The sequence below is a fragment of the Cebus imitator genome, unplaced genomic scaffold (assembly GCF_001604975.1).
Source record: "Cebus imitator isolate Cc_AM_T3 unplaced genomic scaffold, Cebus_imitator-1.0 Scaffold20, whole genome shotgun sequence".
In the NCBI taxonomy this organism is placed as follows: domain Eukaryota; kingdom Metazoa; phylum Chordata; class Mammalia; order Primates; family Cebidae; genus Cebus; species Cebus imitator.
This window is the reverse complement of record NW_016107335.1, coordinates 4,505,659-4,522,029: the sequence shown is the minus strand read 5'-3', so window position 1 is coordinate 4,522,029 and position 16,371 is coordinate 4,505,659. Positions and strand designations below refer to the sequence as shown.

The following is a 16,371-nucleotide window of genomic DNA, read 5'->3' as shown; positions in this document are numbered from 1 at the left end:
GGAGTGCAGTGGTGCAGTCACAGCTCATTGCAACTGTGAACTCCTGAGCTCAAAAAATCCTTCTGCTTCACCCTCTTGAGCATCTGGGACTATAGACATATACCACCATGCCCAGCTAACTTTTAAATTATTATTTTGAAGGCATGGGATCTGGCTATGCTGCCCATCTAATTTTTCAGGCTCTCAAACTCCTGGGCTCAAGCTGTTCTCATGCCTTGGCCTCCCAAAGTGCTGGGATTATAGGCATGAACCACTGCGCCTGGTCTGAATGTCCACGATTAAAAATGTGGATCTCTTTTCTCTTGTACAGAAAATCTTAATTCTTAATAACATTAACAGAATTATTTATTTACTTGGAACCATGTCTGAGAGCACAGTGCTGTGATTAACATGGAAAGTTACTACAGCCAGTATGCAGTAACTGTCATTGAACTGTAAGTTTCAGTAAGTCAGGGAATGTGGCTAACACATGGTACATACCAAATATCTAGCAGAGTATCCCATACATTGTAAATATTTTTTAAAGGATAAAATATCTATTGCTTTTGTGGGGATTTTTTTTTTTTGAGTTTTGCTTTTTATACCCATCATTTCTCTTTTTGGAAACATCTACCTATTATTTATTTATTTATTTATTTATTATTATACTTTAAGTTCTGGGGTACATGTGCAGATCATGCAGGTTTGTTGCATAGGTATACATGTGCCATGCGGTTTGCTGCGTCCATCCCCCCATCATCTACATTAGGTGTTTCTAATGTTAGCCCTCCCCAATCCCCCCACTCCCTAACACACCTCCCTTAGCCCCCGCACCCTCCTCCCTGTGTCCATGTGTTCTCATTGTTCAACACCCATTTATGCATATTCTCATGCAAATGAGTTACTGATCTACTTTAAGCAGAATGCACATAATTTCTTTTGCATTTCTTCACCATCTCCATGTGTAGTATTTCCCTGATACGCTAAAGGGCTGTGTGAAGTTCTCATAATCTCAAAGAAAAGGATGTTCTCATGTTGGGTATTTTTTTTAATATCATGAGTTTTAGCAAAACTAGAAACCGAAAGTCCCTTTGGCATTTTCATGCCATTTAAACTTCTACTTTTTAATCCATTGATTCTGATGATTACGGAGGCTCCTGATACAATATAAGCCTGTATTTTTTTAGGTCTTGTGACATTTGGATTATTCTGGAATTCGTTTTTAACTATTTAAAAATTTCCTATTTCGTCTCACAATGATAGTCTTCATTATCTTTAAGCACGAAGACATTATTGGCAAGAGGAAGTTGTGGAGGTCTGCTCACCACCTTCGAGGACATCCTTTGGTGTTCTCTTCCATAGCCATGGCCTGAGAAGGGTGATTTTTCCAGGTGAAAGATAGGCTGTGGTGTAAACTAGTATATTTGATTCCAAATGACATATGCTCACTTAATATAACCTTGTGGATAGTGCTGTCCAGAAGACCTTTCTGCAGTGTTGGAAATATTCTCCACCCACAGCCTCCAGCACAGCAGCCACCAGCCCTATGTGGCTTTCGAGCACTTGAAATGTGTCTAGGATAAATGAGGAACTAAATTGTTAATGTTATTTAATTTTAATTTAATTTTAATATTAATAGAAACATGTGGCTAGAGGCTACACATTAGCAGTGTAGTTCTAGATTATAAATATGGTCCAACTAAAACATTTGCATTTGACTCATATTTCTTAAAAGAAACTAGCAGTAGGAATTAATGTCAGCTTTCTAATCATTTTTTATTCTTCTTGTAACTTGCCAAACACACCTTACTGTTTAAGGGCCAAAGGAAAAGTCACTCTTCAGGAGAGGCAGCGTGTCTGCATCTGGACTGAAGACTCCCATTTGGCTGCTGTAACTTCACAGGCTCCTAGCTCCTGACTTTGCAGGGAACCATTTCAGAACTGGAGCTTGTGGCCCAGTGATTACTGCATAAACATGGGAAAAACACAATCACTAGTAGCCTGCAAACAAAATATCAGATTAATTCTATAAATGCAGATGACTGCGAAAGTCCCAAAGGGATGAAAGACTAGTGCAACACATATTTATTCACATTATAGCTTCATGATGTTTTTAAAACTTCTTGAATTGTAACATCATAGAAAATGTTAAACAGAAGTAGGAAGAATAGTAAATAAACCTCCAAATCTGTTTGGTTTTTAAGTATCCTTTTAAGTTCAAGAACTTATGCGTAGTTGATGAGCTTCAATCTTTTACAGTTACTAGTTTTATCAATGCTTCGAAAGTTCCATTCTTGGCCAGTGGGAGACTCTCCAGGATGGCTTCTGAGTCATTTTGACATGATCCTAATAAACTTTGACCTTTTGGCTCCGATATATCTTATTACAGACTTGGAATTAGCTATTTACAGAGAGAATTTGGGTTTCGTTTGGTGGGAAATATTTCTAGACTGCGATTTGGGTATTAGAGGTTACATATTAATATTTCATGACCATTATATTGATGTTGACTGTCTTAAGATATGTGTATATTGTGTGCTATTTGTTATCAGAACATACATAAATATAAGTAAATTATAACTAGAAATAAAATAGGTAATATAATACTGTTTCTATTGCTAGTTATTTAAAATTAAAAAGATGATATGAGAAAAATTAAATTTACTACATTCATTGTGTACATTCTTTGTTCCAGAAATTAAAATCTATTACTATGCAAGGATTCTTTGTGATATTTATACAATCAGGGACTAGTGTACTCTTTAAAACCAAACAGCATACACAAATTACACTTACTAATGAGATCTATTAGTTCAATTGTTAACTTATCTATAGAACCATAAGATGCCATAGCATTATGTGAATTTTTAACATATGCATGGCCTTTGAAAGGCTTTTTAAAAATGCGTTATTGTCAAGCAAAAGTAAACAACATATAAAATCAGCTGACAGCTGATACTATGAGTAACTGGAATTTCATCTTATTACTGAGAGTCAGAAAAATAATTTGTTATTCTTTTATCACAGTTTAAAAAAACAAAATAAAACAAAAAAGCAATCATCTTCCTAGTCCTAGCTACCAATGCAATTTTTTCCCAATTAGTAATATTTTCAGCTTTGAAGAATTGCATGAGTACACAGAAAAATGAAATTGGTGATCTGTTTTAAATGCAAAGCACTAGATATTTTGCACATGAAAAGTAACTAGCAATTGGTGGTGCTGTAAGCTTTCCTTTGGAAAATTTTCTCCTAGGAATCTGACACTCTGTGTTTCTTAGAACTCCACTGAGCATGTCTTTTCAACTTTATCTTCCTATGCACATCGTATTAAAATGCACTATACACGCCCCTGTGTAACATCTCATTGCTTTGCAGTGGTGAGGATAACATAACGATCATTGAATCTCATGAAGAGGCATAAAAGGTATAATCTGACAGAAAAAAAGCACACCACGCCCATGCCTACATCCTTACTCCACCTCTGCCATGGCCTCCTCATTCCAGAGCAGTTACTCTTACACTGGTGGTTCTGCCCATTGTTTTGTATGTAAGGTAGATATTTGGTGAATCAGACTTATGATAGTATTAATTGGCTCAAGTCATCATACATATATTTAGCATAACTTTGTACCAGTCCTTATGCTAGGTATTAGAGATAGAAAATCAGGAAGGTGTGGCCTCTTCTCTTGAGAATCATGCACTCTAGTGCAGAACACAGCTAGCTGTAACAGACACATAACTCTATCATGCTGTGATGTGTGTGAAACAGGATGAATGAAATGTGGACTGAAAGCAGAGAGAGATGAATTCTGCCTGGAAAAGATATCAAACTTAACAAGGGAGCTGACCTTTATGAGATCTCAGGAAGATCCTACCTGGTAGTGGGAGAAGGATATTTCAGGTGCAGGGAGCAGTGGGAGGAAGTGCAGAGGATTGGGAGACACGGTGGTGCTCAGGGTGCTTTATGGGGGTGATAGGCATTCAAATGGGAAGAGGGGCCCAGGCCAGAATCAGAAGGACCATAAACGTCAGGCTAAGAAATCTGACCAAAATAGTTTCTGCCAAGGGGATGAAAAAGGAGTTTTAAAAGAGAGGTATGGCTTTGTCTGCATAGAGAATGGAAATAAGAAGAGAGACCCATCAGGAGGCTGCTGGAGTCGTCTATGGTGAAGGTGATGACAATCACAACCAAGGCAGAAACGCTGCAAATGAAGAAGGCAGGTAATTTGGGAAGGCCTCAAGAGGAAGAATGAGCAAGCTAGGAAATAATCCGAAGAGGGGATCCCCAGTCACTGCCTTCCCATGTTGCTGAATGACCTGTGAATCATATCTGTGGAAGGGAATCAAGGCAGGTCAGCTAAAGAGATTAAACATCTGCACTAATAATAAAGCTGCCACCCAAGAAATAAAGTTGATGGTCTAAGCCTAGCAAAGAAAATTGCCCACTGGAGTAAAGGAAATAACATTCATTGGGAAACAATATCAAAACCCAGAATGTCCAGAAATCAATATCCATAATGCCTAGTATATAATCCAAAATTACCTGGCATACAAATAACCAAGAAAATGGAATACATTCTCAACATAAAAGAAAGTTAATCGTTTGACCAGGAAATGATACAGATTTCTGGAACTGACAAAGATTTTTTAAAAGCTATTGTAACTATCCTCAATGAATCAACATAAGCCGGTTTTGCAATTAATGAAAATCTTAGCAGAGAAATGGAAACTCTCCACAGAAAACACAAAGGAATGAAATAAGGTCTTATAAGTAGAAGAATAAAAATTCTGAAATTAAAAAATTCACTGGATGGACTTGATACTTTAATTACCATGACTTAGGAAAGATGAAATGATAGATTGATATTCAAGGTGAGGCTGGGAGCAGAGGCTCATGCCTGTAATCCCAGCACTTTAGGAGGACAAGGCAGGTGGATCACTTAAGGTCAGGAGTTCAAGACCAGCCTGGCCAATGTGATGAAACCCTGATTCTACTAAAAATATAAAAATTAGCTGGGTTTGGTGGTGCATGTCTGTGGTCCCAGCTACTCGGGAGGCTAAGGCAGTAGAATCACCTGAACCTGGGAAGCAGAGGCTGCAGTGAGTAGAGGTCACATGATTGCACTCCAGCCTGGGTGACAGAGTGAGACCCTATCTCACAAAAAAAAAAAAAGAAATTATTCAAAGTGACCAGGGAGAAAATTAATTTTGATGAACAAAGCATCAGAGACCTGTAAAGTGATGTTCAACTGCCCAATTTATGTAAAATTACGATACTAGGAGAGAAAATGGATAAAGAAGTAGAAAAACTATTTGTCAGATTAATAGCTAAAAATGTGATGAAAGACATACCTTTGCAAATACAAGATGCTCAGTGAACATCAAACAAAAGAACACAAAGAAGTCCAATCTAAAGCACATCACATCATTAGAGAAATGCTAATCAAAACCACAATGAGATACCATCTCATGCCAGTTATCCCAGAGCTTGAAGAAGAAAAATAAAAGTCAAGAAACAACAGATGTTGGTAATGTCACGTAGAAAACTTAACACTTTTACACTGTTGGTGGGAATGTAAATTAGTTCAACCATCATGGAAGACAATGTGGCGATTCCTCAAGATCTAGAAGCAGAAATATCATTTAATCTTACAATCCTATTACTGGGTATACACCCAAAGGAATATAAATCTATTATAAAAATGCATGCACACATATGTTTATTGCAGCACTGTTCACAACAGCAAATACATGGAATCAACCCAAATATCCATCAATAATAGACTGGATAAAGAAAATGTGGTACATATATACCATGGAATACTATGCAGCCACAAAAAGGAACAAGATCATGTCCTTTTCAGGGACATGGATGGAGCTAGAAGCCATTATCCTCAGCAAACTAATGCAGGAAGAGAAAACTAAAAACTGCATGTTCTCACTTATAAGTTGGAACTGATCAATGAGAGCACATGGACACATTGGGGGGAACAACACACACTGGGACCTATTGAGGGGTGGAGTTGGGGAAAGAGAGGGCATCAGTAAGAATAGCTAATGAATGCTGGGCTTTATACCTCAGTGATGGGTCGATCTGTGCAGCAAGCCACATTTACCTATGTGACAAACCTGCACATCCTGCACATGTACCCCAGAATTTAAAAGTTGAAGGAAAAAAAAAGACACCAAAAAAAAAAAAAAAAATAGAAGACATAACAGTCAACTTCAAAAGCCAAAGGCAGCAAGTAAAAGGCAGCAAAAGAAAAATAACTTATAACATTCTGGGAAATAATTAAATTAATGGTTGACATCTTATTAAAAACCGTAGTGACCAGAAGAGAGTGGAATAGAGTTTAAAAATGCTGAAAGGCAAAAACAAAACCCTATAAACTGGGAATCTATATTCACAAAAAATATTTTTCAAGAATAAATATTAAATGAAGACATTGTCAGATAAAACAAATATAAAATAATGTGTTTTGCCAGCAGACCCATACAAAAAGGGAATTTCATCAAGGAGGAAAATAATGTACAACAGAAACTCAAATCTTGATAAAGAATTAAAAACATCAGAAATGGTCATTGTGGGTAAATGCAAAAGATATTTTTTTCTTTTTAAAATTTTAATTTCTTTATAAAGGATATTGTGTTATAAACTAAAACTATAACATTGTCTTCTCTAATTTATAAAGTATGTTGATATAATACACATAACAACTTTAATTGCCTGGGAGTGGACGTGGACCTGAAAGCTTAACAGGTTTCTGTATTTGATGAGAACTGGTACATTATTAACTGTTTGTGGACTTTGAAAATTTAATGGTATATATTAAAACTTCTAAGACAAACCACAAAAAAGCTAATGCAAAGAGATGCAACTAAAATAGGAAAATTAAAATTCTAAAGATATTTAAACAATAAAATAAAAGCCAGATAATGAGAGAGAAACAAGACAGAGGAGACACTTAGAAAACAAACAAATTATAGACCCATGGCAGGTCACAGTGGCTCATGGCTGTAATCCCAGCACTTTGGGAGGTCAGGGTGGGTGGATCACCTGAGGTCAGGAGTTCAAGGCCAGCCTGGCCAACATGGAGAAACCCTGCCTCTACCAAAAACACAAAATCAGCTGCAAGTAGTGGCACATGCCTATAATCTCAGCTACTTGGGAGGCTGAGGCAGGAGAATTGCTTGAACCTGGGGGGTGGAGGTTGCAGTGAGCCGAGATTGTGCCATTGCACTCTAGCCTGGGCAACAAGAGCAAAACTCTGTCTAAAAAAAAAAAAAAAAGGTGGAGCCAGCCATATCAGTGTTATTTTTGTTTGTTTGTTTTTGTTTTTGTTTTTGTTTTTTTTGCTTTTATAATTGTATTCTGCCACATTTCCCATTTCCCACTTAACATGAAAAAAGTACACTCATATATAACATTCTTAGAAATGACTTTAAGATGTTATTTTTGATGGATGCATGGTAGTCCAGCCAGCTAGTAATATACCATATTTTGCTTAACCAGTCACCTACTTTTAGACATTTGAATCATTCCATATTTTCATGATAAATTCCATCAGGATTCATATTTCAGTACATTAAAGTTTCCTTGTATTTATGAGTATTTCATTATAATGGATTTCCAACGTAGAATTTCTAGGTCAGAAAACGTAAACAGCTTAGGATTCTTGATATATACATGATCATGAGATATTTTTCCTAAATGGTTATTCCAGTCTACATGCTCACCAGTAATGCATGAGTGTCCATTTCACTACAGCCTTACTAGAAATGGGTATTGTAGTTAAGAAAATTTTTCCTTGAAATTTGACATGTCATTCTTTATTTTATATTTATGCTCTATCACTTTATTTTTCACATTTTATATTCATTGATTAGTGACTGTCATTTTATATGGTTGTTAAGCTGTTGTATTTCCTCGCATGATTTGGCTTTCTTTTTTTTAATTGTACTTTAGTTTCTGGGGTACCTGTGCAGATCATGCAGGATTGTTGCATAGGTACATACATGGCAATGTGGTTTGCTGCCTGCATCCCCCCGTCACCTATATCTGGCATTTCTCCCTATGTTATCCCTCCCAACCTGCCCACTCCCCATTGTCCTTCCCCTAATCCCCACCCAGCAGACGCCAGTGTGTGATGCTCCCCTCCCTGTGTTCATGTGGTCTTATCGTTCAACACCCACCTATGAGTGAGAACATGCGGTATTTGACTTTCTGTTCCTGTATCAGTTTGCTGAGAATGATAGTTTCCAGATTCATCCATGTCCCTACAAAGGACACGAACTCATCGTTGTTTTATAGCTGCATAGTATTCCGACGTGTATAATGGTTTTATTACATGTGCATATGGTATATTTATAAGGACAGACTATATTATTGGCCATAAAATGTCATGAGTTTCAAAAGACTGAAATATGTACAGAATATTCCTTGATCCAGTGGATTTAAATTTTAAAAATCTATACCAATGAAGTGGTCAGAAAAACTTCAAATATTTGAAAATTAACAGATTTCAAAATGCCTGTTAGCATATGAAGCATTATAGGGAAAATTAGAAATAATTTGAGCTGAGTAATAATATAATTCACCATATCAAAATTTGTGAGATGTTGCTAATGGTATCTATACAGGAAAAATTTTAGCTTTAATAGTTTAATTAGAAAGGAAAAAAAATATTAAATCAAAGACCTAGACTTTCATCTTAACAAGCTAGAAGAAAAGAAGTAAATTAAAGCTGAAGAAGGCAGAAGGAAGGAATAACAAAGAAAAGAAAATAACTTTATGAAGTAGAATACAGAAATAATACACATGATAATGCCAAGAGTTTGTTCTCTGAAAGGTCAATAAAACTGGTAAATATCCAGTTTCATCAAGAAAAAAGATATAAATTACCAATTAAGGAAATAGAGACATAAATGCAGATCCTACCATCCTACTAAAGCATAACCTATTGTCGTCCTAAAAAAATACACTATTAATTAAAATGCATGCATATTTTTAAAATTAATAAATACTTTTAAATAAATTATTTTTAAAATAAAATTTATACTGATGTGGTTCAGAACATACTACTGCAAAATATGGCACGTTGGCAGTGGAGGAAATAGCAGAAACAGAAAGGTGTCTCTGCGCTTCCTCCACACTTCTCCCCTAAAGCAGGCCATGCAAGAATCCTCTGACTTTCTTCTGAAGCAGGTTATAAGACTTGCATTCTAGAAGTATCCTTCTAGTACTCAGAGGAAAGGAATCTCCTTATCTCAGAAGACACAGGACATGAAGAAGAATGTCAACCAACAGGCCTTGCTAAGTTCCCCTGTTTATTACCATTAGATCACACCACCTTTCTCTAGTTGTACTTCTCCATAACTGTCCACCATTCATCAAATCAAAGCATAAAAATACACAGGTTTTCCCATTTCTTTGGATGTTCATGTCTAAAGGTTCCCATGTCACATAAAACTTACGTTAAATAAATGTGTATGCTTTTCTCGTTTTGATCTTTTGTTGTAGGTGCCTCAGCCATGACCCTGACAATGGGTGAGAAAAGAACCTTTCCCTCCTACAATACCAATAAATTTCAAAAGCTAGATGACATAGATAAATCATCAAATGACTCCTATTTTCAACACCAACCTAGGAAGAAATAGGAAACTGAAGCAGCTCTGTATCAATTAAAGAACTTGCATCTGTAATTTGAAGCCTCCCCACAAAGAAAACTTCATGCCCAGTTGGCTTCATTAATTCTATCATATATTTAAGGCAAAAATAATAAAAATCCCACATAAATTCTTTCAGAAAATAGAATAAGATGGAACACTTCCCAGCTTATTTTATGAAGCAGTGATATTCTCACTCTAAAGCCAGATAAAGAGATCACAAGAAAAAAGAACTAAGATAAAATAACTAAGACTCAAAAGAGCTAAGATCCTTCATGATCATGAGACAAAAATGCCTGACAAAATATTAACAAATAAAAATCAACAATAGGCTTGGCATGGTGGCTCACACCTATAATTCTAGCAATTTGGGAGGCTGAGGCAGGAGAATTGCTTGAGCCCAAGAGTTTGAGACCAACCTGGACAACAAATTGAGATTCAATATCTACACAAATTTAAAAAATTAGCCATGCATGGTGGCAGGTGCCTGTGGTCCCAGCTACTTTGGAGGCTGAGTGGGGAGGATTGGTTGAGCCCAGGAAGTCAAGGATGAAGTCAGCCATGATTATGCCACTGTACTTTGGCCTGGGTAACAGAGCAAGACCCTGTCGCAAAATAATGTTAATGATAATAATAATATATAAAACATGGTAATACATCATGATCAATGGGTTTATCTTAGGAATGCAAAGTTGGTTTAACATCTGAAAATCAGTGAACATAGCTCAATATATTAATGACAATAAAAGAGAAACTCCATAAGATAATTGCAATAGCTGCACATAAAGCATTTCATTATAGTCAATGTTTTATGACAAAATCTTTCAACATCCTAGGAATAGAAGGGAACTTCCTCAAACGTATTAAGGTCATTTATGAAAAAAAAACATTACGCCTATGTTATATTCAATGGTGAAAAGCTCAATGATTTCTGCCTGACATTGGGAACAATAAAAAGATGTCCTCTAACACTGATTTTATGTAGCATTGTAATAAAGGTCCTGGTGAGTGCAATAAAGCCAAAAAGAAATAAAAGATAGACAGATTTGAAAGGAAGGAGTAGACCTGTTCTTATTTGTATAACATGATTGTGTATGTTAAAACCTTAAGAAGTGTATTTTTTAAGTGAACTATAACTAAAAAGTGCATTGATCAAATTTGCAGGACATAACATCAATAGACAAAATTAATTTTACTTTTATATATTACCAACTAACAAATAATGAAATTAAACAATAATATCATTTACAATAATGGAAAAATATTAGGAAATTTTGGAATTATTAAAAAGAAATTCAAAATCTGCACATGAAAACTACTAAAATTTCCAAGTGAAGCTAAGAAAGATCTAAACAAGTAGAGATACATATTTTGTTCATGGATTGGAAGAATCAATATTTTTAAGATGGCCATTCTCCTCAAATTGAACTATAGATTCAATGTAATACCAATCCTAACCCCAGATGCTTGTTTGAAGAAATAAACAAGATAATTTAAAATTTTATATTGAAATACAAAGGACTAAACTACCCAATACAATTTTGAGAAAATAAAACAAAATTTGAGGCCTTATATTACTTGATTTCAAGACTTACTTTAAAGTTTCAGTAATCAACACAGTGTAGCATTGGCAAAAGAATAGACATAAAAGAAAAATGCAAAAAAAATAGCTTTCACTCACTTCATAAATGATTTTCTCTTTAAAAAATTCAATTGGGAAAATAAGGAAAGCCATACTTGGTAGAGAATTTTTAAAAATACATATCAGAAAAAGGCTTATATCTAGAATGTTTAAAAGACTTGGTAATAAATTATAAACAAATAATAATAATAGACAAGAAAAACCCTGCAAATGACCCGTATTCACATGAAAAGATGTTTGTTGTTACTAGTTATCATCAAAATGCAAATACAAATTAAAATCTCAGTGAGATACCACTACACACCTGCTAGAGTGGCTAATGTTTAAAAGACTGATTTTGACAACTGATAGCAAAGAAGTGGTGTGCATGTGACTCTTATACGATGGTGGAAATGCAAAACGGTATAGACACTTTGGAAAATAGTTTGGCAGTTTCCCATAAAGTTAAGCGCAAACATACCATATGACCCAGCAATATAATAGCTACAACCTGGCAGCAATCTAAATTGTCACAAATGCATGAATTAGAATGCATAAAAATTGAGGTATATCAGTCCTATAGACTATTCCTTTGCAGTATAAGGGAATAAAACATTAATACATGGAATAACATGAATAAATCTCAAAATCATTATTATAAGTGAAAGGAGAGAAACACAAAAGACTATTTAATGTGTGATTCTGTTTGCAAGAAATTCTAGGAGAGGCAAACCTATGTAATGATAACAAATCGCTTGTTTCCTGGGGTTCTTGATGCAGTGGATGATCCACAGCAAAGGGTCATAGATGTCTTTCACATCCTTTGTTAGATTCATTTCTAGATGGGTTATGTTTTGTGTTATTTTTGTCCATGGAAAAACATAAAAACTCATGGGAAAATGCTGAAAATAAAAAAACCTAAATAAGTGGTAAGGTAGACCAAGTACACAGAAGGAAGATTCAGTGTTGTAAAGGTGTCCAATTTCCTCCAAATGGACCTTTCAATTTAATGAAATCTCAATCAGTTTCTGGGAAGAATTCTTTTTTAATTTAACAGGCTGAATCTAATGCATAGAGGGCTGAATCTAGCATATGTAATCAACAGCAAAATCCCAAGGAACACCAAACACTTCCTGAGGGAAAATCATAAGGGAAAACTTCCAGATAGCAAGATTTACTACAAAGGTACATAATTTCACAGTGTAGTATTGATGCAGGAATGAGCCAACTTATCAGTGGACACATAAAAAAGTTCCATATGACCCAATGACTGCAGATATTATTGCTGAAATATTGATCACATCATATCTTACTGAGCAAATAATCACCTTCTCAAATTGTACTGGAACAAATTATTGCAGATATAAACATACAAAATTAGATTCCTACCTCACACCATACATTCATGTCATTTCCTAGTGAATTAAAGCTTAATTTTTTAAAGGAAAAGTAAAAAATGTTTCAGAAAAAATATAGGAGACTATTACTATGACTTCATAATAGGAAAGTATTTATTATATATGTCATATCAAACACAATAAAAGTAAACATTTTTGACTATTATCATAATGTTTCATAAAGAAAATGAAAACCACAGCTAAGAAAATACACTTTCAACACATAAAACTAATAAAAATTTCATATGTGATGTATTAAAAAATTGCTTACAAATCAATTAGATAAAAACATTCCAACAGAAAAATGTAGGCAAAATAAATAAATAAACCAATGAATTGTATAAAATACAACAAAAATAGTAAATAAGCACCTGAAGAGACTCAAAGTCTCTTCATTAACACTCTGTTGGTGCAAAATGGTATCTTTGATATTATATCGAAGATATATTGGAAGATAGTAAGAAGTTTGAAACCAGCAAGTTTTAGAGAAGATGTGAGTTATGAGAACTCACTCAATATTGGTGCCTGTTAAAGTGCTGTAAACACTTGAAAATAACTTGTTAAGAATTCCCATAACTCAGGCAAAACCCCGTCTCTACTAAAAATACAAAAATTAGCTGGGTGTGGTGGCACAAACCTGTAATCCCAGCTAATGGGGAGGCTGAGGCAGGAGAATCACTTAAACTGGGGAGGTGGAGGTTGCAGTGAGTCAAGCTCTCGTGTCATTGCACTCCAGCCTGGGCGACAAGTGCAAAATTCCATCTCAAAAATTATTTAAAAAAAGGAAAAAAAAAAAAAAGAAAAAGACTTGTATGTTTGTAGCAAAAGATGTAAAGGAGAATATTCACGGTGGAATGGTTTGTAATAACAATAAAGCTAGAAATGACTGGCATCCATTGTGATATACACTTGAATCATGTACATCAGTGAGAACTAAGACCCAAGACCGTGTGGACTACTCACCTTAGAAATACGATATAATATAAATTACTGAGAAACACAGTAAATATCACCTTATTAAGCTCAAATGCAAAGAAAACTAAACACCATAGTATTTAAGAATACATCAGTATGTGATAAAACCATTAAAAGTAGTGGAATGATATAATGCAGGAGAAAGAAACGCAATCATATGTTCTCATTCGGAAGTGGTCTCACTGGTTTCCATTGAAACAAGCTGGTTTTATGTACATCAAATGCAGTACTACATAATCTTTTTAATGTATTATTTTATTTTAAGTTCCGGTATGGATGTGCAGGTTTGTAATATAGGTAAACATGTGCCATGGTGGTTTGCTGCACCTATCAACCCATTACCTAGGTATTAAGACTGGCATGCATTAGCTATTTATCCTGATGCTCTTCCCTCCTCCTGCCCCTCTGCAACAGGCCCCAGTGTATGTTGTTCCCTTTCCTGTGTTCTCATTTTTCAGCTCCCACTGCATAAACAATCATTGTTTCACTGTGAACAGTAATGTTGGGGTGGGGTAAAAGCAGAGAGCTTAGAACTCCTTGGGGGGTGTCAAAGGCGGTAAATCTTCATCCACTGATGGCAGACTTGAGTTTTAGAAATTCGTTGAAAGCAAAAGCTAGTGAACAACGGAAGAGAAGACGACAATCCAATTAAGTCATGACCTTTTCTGCAACTTCTATAACTAACAAACTTAAGTGCTTTCTAAAAAAAGATATTCTAAAATTTGCTATATAAGGACAACTTCACTGAAATGATCGCAGAGGCTTCCACATGAGTGCTTTTAATGGGAGATAGCTCATTTGATAGGTGCACCTTGGTATGTTTGCTTAAGAAACAGAAAAGCATGATTCATTTGATTTGTACACGAAAGTATTACCAGGAAAATAAAACAATTTCACCTAAACATCTGTTAGCAACTTTAGCAGTGAACTTTTGGATGCAATTTACATAATGCATAAAATAGATTGATCTAGGACCGTGTAGATGATGAAATTTTCATTATATTGATAGACTTTCATTTTCCTCATAAAATCTACACATACTTAAATTATAACGACTCTGCTTTTGAATTAATCCAGTCTGCATAATGTTTTCCAGTCATCAACTATTATAACATGAAATGCCTTTACCACCAAACTGGCTCAATGTTCCCTCCTTCACTCAGAAAGATGGTGTTTTTCTTCCCCCACTGTTGGCCCTGCCTCTCCACCTACAGCCCTACATTTCAGAAAGTAATTTTCCCATATGAAATTTTCTTACTCTCTTCTAATATAGTGGCTGCAAAATGATATCTCCGATTTTATTTTGCATCATCAGAATGTTAATGATTTTAAGAGTCTATTCACGTGCTTACTTACTATTTTTGTCTTGTTTTACAAAATTCCTTGGTCTATTCATTTTGCCAGTTTTTTTTTCTGTTGGAGTGTTTTTATCTCATTGATTTGTTTTGTTTGTTTGTTTGTTTTTAATACAACCCTGCCTTTCAGAAATATACCCTTTCATTCGTAGGAGATAGATATGCACATACCTATATGCATACTATTTTGAGTAAGCATTTTTACTAATTTTCTAAGGGGATACTTGAAATCTTGGTTGTTTATATACAAGAGGCCAGACTCAGAATCTGTGATATGTATAGATTCACAGGTATTCACGGCAGCGAAGTAGCTAACTCCTCCAGGCAAGAGCAGCTACGGGAGCCCGTGGAGCAGATGAAAGCATGTTTTGCAGGATGTGGATGTGGGCCAAGGCATTCTGCATACAGATTTATTCCAAAGTCGGATATAGGAAATTAGTCCCTTTACTAGCAATTGTCTTGGCCCCTTGGAATAGCTGCTTTCTTAATCTGCTCTTCATGTCCTGCCCAAGAACATTCTAGCTGTTCCAAAGGTTTTCTCTGTGTGCGCCTGTGCTTTTTATGTCAGTGTGTAAAGTAGGAGAGAAGCATCACGTGAGGCTGGATTAAGAAGAGCTGAGCATATTGCACCATATTGAAAGGGCCCTTTGATGAACGGGAGCCTTTTTTTTTTTTTTTTTTTCAAAATTAGTGATTTTATTTTACATAAGTGTTTGTCAAAAGCCAAGTGAGTTTCTTGATGTTTCATGGTGTTTTTTCTATTTCCTCTCTTACAGATACAGAATTCATCTACAGAGAACAGAAAGGAACAGTGAGACTGTGGAATGTTGAAACAAATATTTCTACTGTCTTAATAGAAGGCAAAAAAATTGTAAGTACTCTCTTTAATGACCAGGATAATTTCAGTTTTTCCTCCTGCAAGTCAATAAAGCAGAAAATGACTTTTGGTTTCAACTTTCAGCATAGCAAAGGAGAAGCAATAAACTTGTAATACTGCAGGCTGAGCAACCAAAGATAATGTGAAATCGAAACCACGCTAATTTAATAAGATGAAAGCACTGTTTCTTTCAGTGTCCGGGAAATTTCTCTGCAGGTGTTGGAAACAAGTGTTGCATATCATATATAATTAAAAGATAAAGTCCTAAGGCTTTTACACATTTACAGAACAATTGCAATAATGCATGTAGAATACTTCAGGAGAATTTGCTCAATCCCATTTAAAAAAAAAAGCTCATCTCCACGTGCATAGGAAGTATTAACTTAGACACTGTGACTATCCGTACCCTAATTATATTAAGTGATGTTTAAGCTTTAAAACAAATACTGAGTCAATATGAATGCCACTGCTTTATGATTCGGGAAAATTTTTTTTTTTTTT

At 35.2% G+C, this 16,371-nt stretch overlaps 1 protein-coding gene across 5 annotated transcripts in view; it reads left to right on the top strand.

Annotated features, from left to right (window-relative positions):
* Window positions 1–16,371, top strand: part of DPP6 (dipeptidyl peptidase like 6) — a 1,123,726-nt gene that overhangs the window by 769,491 nt on the left and 337,864 nt on the right. For all 5 annotated transcript variants that reach the window (XM_017519776.2, XM_017519786.2, XM_017519769.2 and 2 more), the window contains one exon: window positions 15,770–15,864. In XM_017519776.2, the coding sequence (XP_017375265.1) occupies window positions 15,770–15,864 (95 nt within the window). The remainder of the gene's footprint in view (window positions 1–15,769; window positions 15,865–16,371) is intronic.